This window comes from Paroedura picta, chromosome 2, assembly GCF_049243985.1.
Source record: "Paroedura picta isolate Pp20150507F chromosome 2, Ppicta_v3.0, whole genome shotgun sequence".
Lineage (NCBI taxonomy): Eukaryota > Metazoa > Chordata > Lepidosauria > Squamata > Gekkonidae > Paroedura > Paroedura picta.
Genome location: NC_135370.1, coordinates 96,658,366 through 96,672,004, shown reverse-complemented (window position 1 = coordinate 96,672,004; position 13,639 = coordinate 96,658,366). Strand labels below are relative to the sequence as shown.

The 13,639-nt window shown below is 41.0% G+C and overlaps 1 protein-coding gene across 8 annotated transcripts in view; it reads left to right on the top strand.

Moving 5' to 3' along the window:
- The window catches only part of SBF2 (SET binding factor 2), a 290,016-nt gene that overhangs the window by 182,286 nt on the left and 94,091 nt on the right, over positions 1-13,639 (top strand). For all 8 annotated transcript variants that reach the window (XR_013228318.1, XM_077321787.1, XM_077321786.1 and 5 more), the window contains 3 exons: positions 246-450; positions 3,220-3,329; positions 4,886-5,035. Coding sequence is in view for 7 of the 8 variants with exons in the window: in XM_077321787.1 (XP_077177902.1) it covers positions 246-450; positions 3,220-3,329; positions 4,886-5,035 (465 nt within the window). In the remaining variant the exon portion in view is untranslated. The remainder of the gene's footprint in view (positions 1-245; positions 451-3,219; positions 3,330-4,885; positions 5,036-13,639) is intronic.

The window sequence follows — 13,639 nt, the reverse complement described above, 5'->3', positions numbered from 1 at the left end:
GGCTGCAATATAAACCCTAGTGATTCTAAAATGCTTCAGTTGTAGGAATGTGGCACTGATTATACTAGTTGCAAGTAATGCTCAGGACACTGATCATTCTCTCATTGTCCAATGTGTGTGGTATTGTTTCAGTTAACATCATATGACATAGAAGGAAAGGCCCACTAAATTTATTGTACTGTGCTTTAAAGTGCTGATCAAATATTGTATCTTAATCCAGTAAATTTAGGATTTTTTAATTACAGGAGAATCCAAATCCTCACATGGCATTTCAGAAAGTTCCACGACCTACAGAAGGATCACATCTGCGAGTTCATGTACTTCCTTTCCCTAAGGTTAATGAAACTCAAGTTCAGGACCTAATCCAGGAAGGATTGGCTAAGAACCAAAGTGTACCACCTGCTACTCGGATAGAAAGGAAATGTGTTGTTCCTGCTGGTCCATCTGTGGGTATGAGAACCTTCCCTATCTATCATGTAATGATTCTTGCTTAACATGGTTTTAATGCTCAGCAGTATTATGAACAGAGAATCAACTAACCATATCTTGAGAATTGCCTAAGAAGTTTTTCTATACCATAGAACAGCAGTCCGCAAGCTTTCGGCCGCTGCGGACCACTGCTGTAAAGTGGGGGTAGAGGGCGGCCCGGGGGGGCAGCCCCAGCGCAAATGTGCATGCGTGGACTGCCGCACACATGCGGACTGCGCATGCGCGTTTGCGCCGCCATGCCGGTGGCCACGGTCCCAATCCCGGCCCTTCCGGGCCACCAGCAAATCGGCCGCTAAAGTGGCCGATTAGCTTGCGGCTCGGCAAGCTTATCTTCCCTCGCCTCCCGAAACAAGAAGTTTGCCGGGCCGCGAGCTAATCGGCCGCTTTGGCGGCCGATTTGCTCGCAGCCTGGTGAGCTTCTGGCTTCGGGGGGGGAGGGAAGAAGGAGCCGCGGCCCGGCGCCAAGGCCTTTGCGGCCTGGCACCGGGCCGGGGGTCGCGGGTTGGGGACCACTGCCTTAGAATGCAAAGCAAGATAATACTGTTCAGGAATAGAAGCAAAATCTGTGACTTGTATCCTACCACTGTGCTCCACATTCTTTATCTTATAGAGGTGGCTCTTTCTTGCGATGTTGCCATCAGATGAAGGTTTCAGAGTTTTCTTTCCATAGCGGTAGGATATAAACTTTTGGGTTGGATCCAGATTAAATTTCCCAGTAGCAGAATGGAAATGTTCTGCCTCTGAATGAAGCCCTACTGCAAATATAGCTCCAATGTTGGAAGATTGAGCACAGCCCAAATAAACACCAAATGTTTTTTTTTAATTCTTTATATATTCTTTATTTTCTTTGAGACCCAAAACTTTCTTCCCTAATGCCTCAGTTGTACGAAAATTAAGTGCTTTTTACTGTTGCCCAAATAGTTTTCTTACAACTACTTTCATTCAGCTTTGGCTATTTCTTTATATTGCATGTATTTTTCATTTTTTGTTAGTAGCGAATGTGCTTATTGCCATTTTTTTTAGAACATCCCCAAAATCATGCATTTAACAATGCCATCCTTTAAAATGTTTTAATTCTTTATCCACTGAAATTTGTAAAATGATAAAAAATAACTTTTTGTCTTCATATTTTGTATCGCCTATCCTCGAATACCTGTGTACTCGTATCTTTCTGCTTTTTGATGAGAAATTAAGTGACAATTTTAAGAAAATGAGAGAATTGGTTTAATTTATAAAGATATTTGTTTCAAATTATGTATTCAATTTCTGCCCTATTCTTCCCCTAAACAATACTGGAACCTGCCAGCATTTTATGACATAATTTGTATGTGTGCAATCAGGGAGATGTTCACTGTATTTTTGCAGTTTTCTTTTGTTCCACTGAAATTGCAGGGTCTATTAGGGATGGGCACAAAATGGCTCATGAGCCAAAATTCAGCATGAAGTTGGGCTGGTTCAGAGCTTGAGAACTGATGCCTTCCCCAAACATTGACTGGACTTTTGGCCAGTTTGATTCAGCTATTTGGGGCCAGTTATTTAAGCCTAATAATCACTCTGCTGTTAGGTTTAAATGGCTAGTTGACATTCATTTAACCCGTCAGCTTTGCTACCCCACCCCTTAAAAGTTAGGGCCATAATCAAGGGTTAAATGGCTGCAATCCATTAACCCTTCAGTTTGCTCCCCCCTTCAAAGGGGAGAAAAACCAAAGGGTTATAAATGGCTGCCAGTCACTTAAACCTAACAACTGAGTGGTGCAAGGTCCTCCGCCCAGCTGTTAGGTTTAAATGGCTGGCAGCCATTAACTTTTCCTGCGTGATCTCCAACCCTCTTCTCCCAGCCATAGTGTGCCATGGCCAGGTGAAAATAATGAAGGGATTTCTTTCCCAGGTGATCCCCCTCCTTTTCTCCTGCTTGCTGGGGCCAGGAGAAAGGTATAAGGGAAGTCCCTCTGAGGGTGGTTCCCACCTGCCACAGCTGGGAGATAGGGAGAACCAAACTTGCTAGACTAGTTTGGTTTGGGCCATTTTGGCTCAGGTTTCACCCAAAACCAAATCACCTTTTTCCAGATTATGCCCATCCCTAATGCCCATAGTCACTCCCCCATAATGGTCCAGCCATCATTTATCATTGACAACTGGTTTAAATCAGTTTATCATGTTGAAAATGTTTCATGTGGCAGGTATTGTTTCCTTAATAGCCAGTGTTTGAAAGTCTTGAAAAAATAAAATGTCACTAGAAAAGACAATAAAGCTAGGAGAAGCTGAAGGCAGTAGGATAAGAGGAGGCTCAGCTATGGATTCACTTAGTAAAGGAAGCCGCAGTCTTCAGTTTTCCAGACCCAAGCAATGATAGGATATTTTGGAGGGTCACCATAAGTTAGAAGCCACTTTGTGGCACTTAACACACACACAATTCAATCAATTTTTTGGGGAGAAATATCCACAGCATGCTGGAATATTCTATGCAAATGCAGATTCTGCATTAGTCTGTGCAAAAAATTATTACAGGGAATCTGCCCACATATCAGAATTTTAAGGTAGATGTGACTCAGATTGTGTACTGAGCTATCCAGTTCTGATTCTCCTGTGGGATGATAAAAAGTAGGATATTTTTTATTTATTTTCCTACTTTTTTTGCCACCCAAGGGATGCTTCTCAAATAGTACTGCTTTAGTGGTAACAGTTTTAATACTTGATTGTTGCACATGTTTCTACTGTTTTCTTTGTTAGTTTCCATAATAGAAAAGTCAAGCACAGTTTTCAACAGCGCTCAAAGGCTGGAAGTTGTTAGAAACTGCATATCTTCTGTATTTGAAAGTAAAATTTTGGAGACTGAAAAGGTAAAGTAGAGCAAACAACTATTTGAATTGTTCAATAACAAACTTAGCTTGCTATTGCTATATTGTTCTTAAACCTGTTAAACATTTTCATTATTTATTACATTTATTAACCACCACTCTCAGGCCAGCTGGCTCACGGTGGTTTACAACAGAATAAAATACAATAAAATGCAATAATACAATAAAATAGAACTACTAACAGTGAAAAGTCAAGCTACTCCCAAAATCCCTAACACCATCTTGGCCCAGTGCCCCAGGGCAGGTGCTTGGAGGAGGAAACCAGCAAAGATCTTCTTTGCCTTGGCCTCAATTAAACATCTGGCAGAATAGCTCCATCTTGAGAGCCCTGTGGAACTGAGTTAGTTCCATCAGGGCCCATAGTTCTCCTGGGAGCTTCTCCAGAAAAGGCCCTAGCCCTGGTCAAGGCCAGGTGCACCACATGTGGGCCAGGGATCACCAACCTATTAGAGTTTGCAGAATGAAAGATTCTGAAGGGGACCTAAGGAGTTAGACAGTCCCTTGGATATGCTGGACCCAGACCACAGATGACCTTAAAAGGTTAAAACCAAAACCTTGAACCTGATCTGGAATTCCACTGGCAACCAATGCATCTGTCTCAGCACAAGCTGGAATGCATTCTCCAAAGTGTTCTCATTAGAACCTTATCGGTTGCATTTTGTGCCAGCTGCAGTTTCCGGATCAGAGATAAGGACAGGCCAGCATACAGCAAGTTACAGAAGTCTGACTTGGAGGTGACCTTTGCATAGATAGGGTGCTAGTAGCCTCGCCTGATGAAAACAGAAGAACACCAGTTGGGCTACCCTTGTGTCCTGCACCTCCATCAACAGGGAGGCATTGAAGATAACCCTGAGTTCCTGGCCAAGGGTGAGATCTCCAACCGCACCTTGTTCAGGCAGGTGAGATGTGCTTCCTGATCTGACCCCTTCCTACCCAGCCATAGGGCCTCCATCTTGGAAGGCTTGCATTTGAGGCAACTCTGCTTGAGCCAAACTATCACAGCTTCCAAATATCTGGCAAATGTTTTTTTTTTGGGGGGGGGGCAGCCATTCATTAGGAGATAGACCTGGATGTCATCCATATACTGTTGACAGCCTAGCCCAAAATCTGGATCAGCTGGGCCAGGAGATGCATGTAAATGTTGAACAATGTGGGAGAGATTATTGTACTCCACAAGGGAGTTGGTAACAGTGCAATTTATTCTCTCCAACTTCCCCCTTTATAGTTCTGGAGGAAAAAGATCAGCCATTAAAGGGCTGTCCCTTGAACTCCAGCCTTTACTGAGGCAGCTGCATTAGTTGTCAGTGTAATTCCAGATCAGATTTAAGGTTTTGCATACTAATTTATTGCCTATAGGTGTGCATTGGTAAATTCCATTTACTTTGTTGGACTTAAAGGTGTCACTGGACTCAAACTTTGGTACTCAGGTATATTTTATTTAGAAAGAATGCTATGCAAAATATCTCAAAGAACAACAAAAATACGTTTTTCAGTATAGCTTTTCATAGCTTTCTAATGTCAGCCTTTCATCTCTACAGACTCTGCCAGCTGCACTGAGAGCACTTAAAGGAAAAGCAGCTCGCCTATGTTTATCCCAGGAATTAAGCCTTCATGTTCAGCAAAATCGAGCAATACTGGATCATCAGCAGTTTGATTATATAATACGAATGATAAACTGCACTTTGCAGGTACTTAAAATTACTTTTTGCTTAGGCTCTGGTTTTTAACTATTGAATACATAGTAGAGGGAATGAATATTAGATTGCATTCTATAATTCTATACTATACTATACTATACTATACTATACTATAATTCTATACTATAATTAGTATAATTCTAAAAATATTTTATTCATAATTAACAAACATGGGATTTATAACTATATAACTCCTTTCAGAAATATACCTGAAAGCCTTGCCAATCTTTTTTTTTTTTGCAATAAAAATAAATTTGTTATTATTTGTTGTATTTTACAGAGAAGTTTTATTCAATGTAATATTTGTCTTGTAGAGAGGCGGTAATTTTCTAGCACTGAACTTGCAGTATTTTGTTGTTGCTTAAAAAATACAGTTTTCCCTAGCTAGTGCTTAAGTAGTAATTAAGAAAGCTTTCTGGACTATAACATGTGTCAGTGATATTTCATTACCTGTGAAATTATTAATGGTGAGTGACCATTAATCAATCAAGTATTCCATAACAGTTCAATGAGTTTTGACTCTTAAAAAAATCACACTGTTCTTTAAAAACTGTCCTATCCAGGGAAATACGCATCTGTCCCTTAATTATTAGAATAAGAAAAGTTGGTTCTCATATGCCGCTTTTCTCTACCCAAAGGAGTCTCAAAGCAGCTTTCAATCGCCTCCTCTTTCCTCTCACCACAACAGACACCCTGTGAGTTAGCCCTGTGAGGGTTGAGAAAGCCCTGATATTACTGTTTGGTCAGAACAGCTTTATCAGTGCTGTGACGAGCCCAAGATCACACAACTGGCTGCATGTGGGGGAGTGGGGGATCAAACCTGGCTTGGCAGATTAGAAACTGCCACTCCTAACCAATACACCAAGCTGGCTCTTTATCACTATGCCAAGTTGGCTTTACAGTGCATATTGCGTGCAGCTATCCAGAAGTGAGAATTTCAGGACATAGCCAGATCTTCTGTGGGATTACATGAAAATTTAGTTGAGTAAAATCAGACATTTTATAAAATGTGGATTTGTTTGTCCTAGGAGTATTTCTTCTATACAGATTACTCAGTTTCCAGTATACATACGATTTTTACTTCAGACTTTTTTCAAGTTTCTTCCAAATATCCCAGACTAAATCCATCCATAAAAAAATAAATTTATAAAAAACATACATCTCTTCTTATGCAAATATCCACTACTCTTCTTATGCAAATATCCACTACTCTAAAGCAACGGCAGGTCATAAATCTATGTTGGGTTTACAACATTGGTATAATTACTTGATATGAGTCTTGTTTGAAAACACACACACATTTTAAACAAAGAAATTTGGATTAAGCAAGCAACTTTATGAAATGTTAAGTTAAAGCTGCAGTAGAAAATCAAAATGACTGTTTCAGGACATATGAATACATGAGATAAAATAAATATTGTAAATAAATATCCGTAAGTAGGAGCTGGCAAGATACTGGTAGTATTGTCCTCAAAATAGACAACCAAAATACATTTCCATTTATAGTATGACGGTCCCCAAACTTTTTGAGTTGAAGGGACTTTTAGACATAGGGTGGTGAGTACAATCATAAAACGACTGCGGAAGGAGATGGGACCAATGACAAAATGGCTGGCACAAGATGCAGAGCCAACCGCACCACAGGGAGAGGTGGTATTAAATTAAATTGTCATGACTCTAATGGTAACTTTTCAACATTTCAGGGAGAATTATTGTTTATACCTTTTAAAAATATTTTCTTGCATACATATATCTTTGCTAAATCATTGAAGGTAAAATCTTTGTGCTGTGATGGCAGCTGCCACCTAAACAACTTCTAAAATATCAGCACAGCCCATCAGTTCTCCAACAGCAGTCACGCCCGATATGGCCTACCCCTCTTTTTAAAGCACTTGCTGGGCACCTAGTGGTTTCTGCAGGCACTGTGTCACCCATGGACACCACACTGGGGACCCTTAATATAAGGTTTATTCCTCCACTGGAATCATTCCCCAAATGCATCTGTGTTGGAAATCTATACACTACAACTGACTTTCAGTTTTTAAAATGCCTAGAATTGACAGAATAAGTTGCTAGTATTATAACAGCTTAGTCTAACCAGCACAAAACCAGTGCCATTCATCAGTACAAGACCAGTGCCACACCATGGGGAAACAATAGACAGAGACACCTCTCACACATCACAGAGCACAGCAAATATCACTGGATTCCATAGGCCACTGCTACTGTGACAGGCATTATGGGCACAGCCAAGAAGTACATGCTAAACTTGAAACCTCATTACCTATTATTTCTTTGTTAAGTGAATTTCTGTCTCCTCTCCAGAGAGCCTGCTTGCAAAGTAAATCATGATCAAGTATAAATCAGCATAAAATTATTACCTATGAAACCTATTAATTAATTAATAATAAATAAAATTAAAATGCAGCATTAAAAAGTGAGCCAGAGCATAAAAACAGGCTATTAACAGTTTAAAATAAGTCTCATAAAAGATTTTTCAGACTAGATTATTCTAAACACTTTTCATTAACACTTGATAAGTAGTTATGTTTTGCCCGAGCACATAAAAGAGACTACGATAGGCAGCAGAAGTCTCAGGGGGAAGGGATGTTTCAGCACTTGAAAATGCATGGAGACTACAAAACCAATCAGGCTGGCATAACATATTTTTCTCAAAAATGAATATTAAAGAAGGCATAGGCATGGTGGGGGGAGTGAGCCACTGACTGTTTTGGGAACAGCACTTTCAGCTGCTGACCATAGAAACTGCTGATTAATGTACGTAATTATTTCCTTGAATCTCAGTTGTTGGTTATACTGGGATTAATTGTAAGAACTGAGGGAACATCAACTCATACTGAGCATTTGGGTTTTCCCCCCCTAATGTCCAGTAATATTCCATTCTTATGCACTAAAAAGCCATAACAATGGTATTTCAATGATAGCATTCAATCAAACATATATAAAAGAGTTTATAAGAGTAAAACATTTAATGGTGATTACAAGATTACAAGCTGGGCTGTCTGATTTAGCAAGGTTAATTTGGCTTTATTTAGATCACTAAAATTAGATAGTTGAAAAGACACTAAGCCTGGGAGTTCAACATCTCTTAGTCTAATAAAGAGTGATTCATAGCCCCTTCAAAACCAGTCTTTGACTGTGAAAAGTGTGTTTGTACTGTAAAAATTAATGCACTGTTGCTACACAATAAAATTTTGTACATGGGAAAGGATGTAGCAGTACATAAATAGAGCACTACTAAAAACATGTAGGCAAACGACACCTTTGGGGTATTACCAAAAAAAAAAAAAAGAGCTAGCTGAACTACAATATACAATTGCCAATTTTACATAATGTAATGGTAAGCTAGTTCATCCATTCCCAGACATGCTGACTTTAGTTTCAATGAATTCAAACCAAATAAATCATAGAATCATAGAATCATAGAGTTGGAAGGGGCCATACAGGCCATCTAGTCCAACCCCCTGCTCAACGCAGGACTAGCCCTAAGCATCCTAAAGCATCCAAGAAAAGTGTGTATCCAACCTTTGCTTGAAGACTTCCAGTGAGGGGGAGCTCACCACCTCCTTAGGCAGCCTATTCCACTGCTGAACTACTCTGACTGTGAAAAACTTTTTCCTGATATCTAGCCTATATCGTTGTACTTGAAGTTTAAACCCATTACTGCGTGTCCTCTCCTCTGCAGCCAGCAGAAACAGCATCCTGCCCTCCTCCAAGTGACAACCTTTCAAATACTTAAAGAGGGCTATCATGTCCCCTCTCAACCTCCTTTTCTCCAGGCTGAACATTCCCAAGTCCCTCAACATATCTTCATAGGGCTTGGTCCCTTGGCCCCAGATCATCTTCGTCGCTCTCCTCTGTACCCTTTCAATTTTATCGACGTCCTTCTTGAAGTGAGGCCTCCAGAACTGCACACAGTACTCCAGGTGTGGTCTGACCAGTGCCGTATACAATGGGACTATGACATCTTGTGATTTTGATGTGATGCCCCTGTTGATACAGCCCAAAATGGCATTTGCCTTTTTTACCGCTGCATCACACTGCCTGCTCATGTTTAGTTTACAGTCCACAAGTACCCCAAGGTCTTGTTCACACACAGTGTTACCTAGAAGCGTATCCCCCATCCAGTAGGCATGCTTTTCATTTTTCTGACCCAGATGCAGAACTTTACACTTATCTTTATTAAATTGCATCTTGTTCTCATTTGCCCATTTTTCCATTGTGTTCAGATCTCGTTGAACTCAGTCTCTATCTTCCGGAGTATTTGCCAGTCCTCCCAATTTGGTGTTATCTGCAAACTTGATGAGTAGTCCCTCCACCCCCTCATCGAGATCATTAATAAATATGTTAAAAAGTACCGGGCCGAGCACCGAGCCCTGAGGTACCCCGCTACTCACCTCTCTCCAGTCTGATGAAACACCATTGACAACAACTCTTTGAGTGCGGTTCTTTAACCAATTCCCTATCCACCTAACTATCTGAAAATCCAGATTGCAGTCCTTCAACTTATCCATCAGAACATCATGGGGAACCTTGTCAAAAGCTTTACTAAAATCCAAGTAAATGACATCAACCGAATTTCCCCGATCCAGCAAACCTGTTACTTGGTCAAAAAAGGAAACCAGGTTGGTCTGGCAGGACCTGTTGGAGACAAATCCATGCTGACTTCCTTGGATCACCAAATTGTCCTCCAGATGTTTGCAGATCGCTCCCTTTAATATCTGCTCCATTATCTTCCCCACAACAGAGGTCAGACTCACTGGTCTGTAGTTTCCCGGGTCATCCTTCCTCCCTTTTTTGAAGATCGGAATAACATTTGCTCTCTTCCAGTCCTCCGGGACATCTCCAGTCCTTAAAGAGGTTCCGAAGATGATGGACAAGGGCTGTGCAAGTTCTCTGGAAAGTTCTTTGAGTACTCTCGGGTGCATTTCATCCGGACCAGGGGATTTGAACTCATCCAGTGCAGCTAAATGCCTCTCGACAACCTCTCTATTCATGTTAACCTGCCACCCAGACACTGTCCTTTGGCTATGGCCATCTCTAGATGTGCCTAAACACTTTGACCTGTGGGAAAAAACAGATGTAAAATAGGCACTAAGCCTTTCTGCTTTCTCTGCATCTTCCGTTAGAGTTTGTCCATCTGCACCCAACAGTGGGCCTATTGCCTCCTTCACTTTACGTTTGCTCCTCACATAGCTGAAAAATCTTTTCTTGTTACAAAGGGCTTCCCTGGCCAATCTTAGCTCACCTTCAGCTTTGGCCTTTCTTATGATGGATCTACAGTGCCTAGTAACCTGTAGGTACTCTTCTTTAGAGCTCTGTCCTTCCCTCCATTTCCTGAACATTTTCCTTTTCTTTCTTAGTTCCTCTTGAAGTTCTCTGTTCATCCAAATAGGCTTCTTAGAGCTCCTGCAGTGTTTTCGTCTTTCTGGGATAGTCATTGATTGAGCATGCAATAGCTCCTGTTTGAGTAGCGCCCACCCTTCACATGCTCCCTTCCCTTCCAGCATTGTCGTCCATGGTATGACACTCATCATGTCTCCGAGTTTATTAAAGTTTGCCCTATGAAAATCCAACATCCGCGTCTGGCTACAAGCTTCCTTGGCTCCCCATCTCAAAAGGAATTCTATGAGGACATGGTCACTTCCCCCTAGGGTCCCCACCTCCTTCACCTCATCCACCAACTCTTGCCTGTTGGTCAGTATTAAGTCCAGTATGGCTGAACCTCTTGTGGGTTCATCTACCATTTGATAAATGAAATTGTCAGCCAGGCAGGTCAGAAACTTGCATGACTGAGGACGCTTCGCAGAGTTTGTTTCCCAGCACACATCTGGGAAATTGAAGTCACCCATGATGACAAGGTCCTGCCGCTTGGATATTGTCTCAAGCTGCTCACAAAGTGCAGCATCCACATCCTCTCGTTGGTCAGGCGGTTGGTAGCAGACACCAACCACCACACTGTTTGTTTTCCCCTCGCTTATTTTCACCCAGATGCTTTCCACTGTAGATATGCTCTCCTTCACTAGAATTTCCTGACAGGTAAGCCCTTTCCTCACATACAGTGCCACTCCTCCACCTCTTCGATCTATTCTGTTTTTTCTGAACAGTTCATATCCATCCACCATTACATTCCAGTCATGAGAATCATTCCACCAAGTTTCTGTGATGCCTACTAGATCATAAATAATAAAATTAATATTAGCACAGGATTAGTCTCTCAGAGGGACAGGAGCAAGACGTGGCTCAAGAGTCAGACCTGTGGCTCTTCCCATATTCCAGAAAAGTGAGCAAGGTCATTGCTTGGTTTGGGGTGCAGCAGGCAAGTGGTTCCTACCTTAAAACAGCCACTGTTGGAGAGACTGAAGGAAGGGTAAGCTGTGAGCTCCCTGAGCTGGGGGCCATATTCCAGCAGTGGAAATAACAGCACCTCCACACACAAAACCTCTGTGCTCTCATCCTAGCACCAGAGCAACTGCTAGTAGAACCGTAAGCTGACTTCAAATAAAAGAAAGTAAAACCATCATAGCAGCCATCCAAGAAAAGAGCAACCTGGAATGGGTTTTTCCCTTTTCTCCATAACCAGATGGTCTTTTTCCACGCAACTTGACAATCTCACTCTCACCCCACCTGCTATGCCTCATATCAGTGAGAGAGCAGGAAGGCAGAGAGAAAAATCCTTCCCCTCACTGCAGATACACAAGGGATGGCTAAGGCTCAACAGTGGTGGGGAAGGACAGTCCTATATGTGCAGAGGTACTTTGTAATTTAAGGAGATATACTTACATCGAGTATTAATAGGTATATTATTGTGTCTATTTGGCGAGACGGTACACAAGACATATAGTAGTCACATGGCTTTTTTGGTTGTTGGTAATTGCAAATGTGATTCTTTATAAACAGTATTGAGTAATCACATATGGTCTTCACCTTGTTTTTAACTTAAAAGCACTCAAAAGTGCTTTTAGGAATGCAGGTCAAGCCTGTTTTTACAGTGCATTTACTTTAGTAAATGTCTGGGCATCTGCCATTGATTGTGTTCTGGTATTTTATTGTGAATGAATAAAATTAAGAAGCACGACTTGGTGCAATGTTGTTGTCTGGGGTCAACCGCCACTCCTCTGCACAAACCAGGTCTGAGGGTGCCTTGGGCTGGGTGCCAGGGGTCCCATGGGCAGCCGAAGCTGCTTGGACACATCAGGGATTCAAGCCCTAGTTGGAGCCAGGGAGGAATGTCTGAGGGAGCAGCTTCATGGGGAGGCATGGCAAGCAACTGACATTGCAGGTTCCCGAATTCTACCATCAGATAGTTTTCAGCAGTTCTTCAGGGGACTGTGAATACATATTGCAACACCAGTATCTGCGCAGTCATTCACCATTGACCTATGATAAAATGGATGAACAAGAAAAGTCTAAAATTGTGCTCCTTAACACTTCAAGACCACCTGTCCCTGCTATGGAGTAGAACAATATCCTGTGCATGTCCAACCATAACAGAACTGCTATGTAAAATCAAGCAGAATGGACACATTACATTCTAGTAGCACTTGCTCACAACTTGAATTTGAAGACAGTAAATTCAATTGTCAAACACTTTCAATGCAAAATTTGTGGCCTAGTCATAGATCCCTCAGTGAAGCCATACTGTGAGCCCTATACACTTATTACTTGCCTCTGTACATAACCTAAAAGTGACAAAAACAGTTTAGAAGGGAAGAGGGGAGAGCACTTTGCATTCTGATGGACTCAAGAATTTCTGTAGCTGGTCTGCAAAGGTGCAGTTCTCCTAGGTGTGATTGAACAGATGATTCCAAAATGAACATCAGTTACATGTTAATGCAATCTTGTGTGATTCTATTAAAATGGACTATATTTTATATGACTTTCATTTTAGCAGCTCTCGGTGCAATTTTGCTAAAAACCAAGGCTTATTCCCTGTTCAGCTCTTGGGACTCAATCTCTGAGTGTTAACTTTCATTTTGATTTCTTAGGACAATAAATGAAATTGTATTTTATGCCACATATAAATCAAGTTTTTAAAATGGTCAACAAGCTATTTCAAGCAGTAAAACTGTTTTGTGGATATGTTGCAGAAGTACTTGTTGAATGGAAAATTTGACATACTTCATGCCTCATTTCACTTGAGATGTTTATATATATCATATTACTATGCCTGTCATGTGTTAGCATATTTTCATTGTGTAGCAGTAACCAGGGATTAAATTTAATGCAATCCTAAAATTGCCTATTAGATTAAATCAATCTTTAGGTTTTTCACCGGATAATTGTTCCTATAGCATAAAATGAAACGAATTAGAGAAAGAGTTGGAAACAAATTATTCAAACATCTTGTGAATTGAGCCTTTGTTGTTTTTATTCTCTACCTAGGCTGAAGAAGGTGGAGCTCAGTCAAAATTTAATTTTCAAATCTAACAGTGTATATATCTTTTGTTAACAAACTTTCTGTTTGGATCAGCCCAAATAAAAGGAGTGGTTTTCATTAAACATTTCTCAATCATTTAAGTATCCAAAATGGCTGTTTATAAATATGATGCATGTTTGTAGCAAATTCACTAT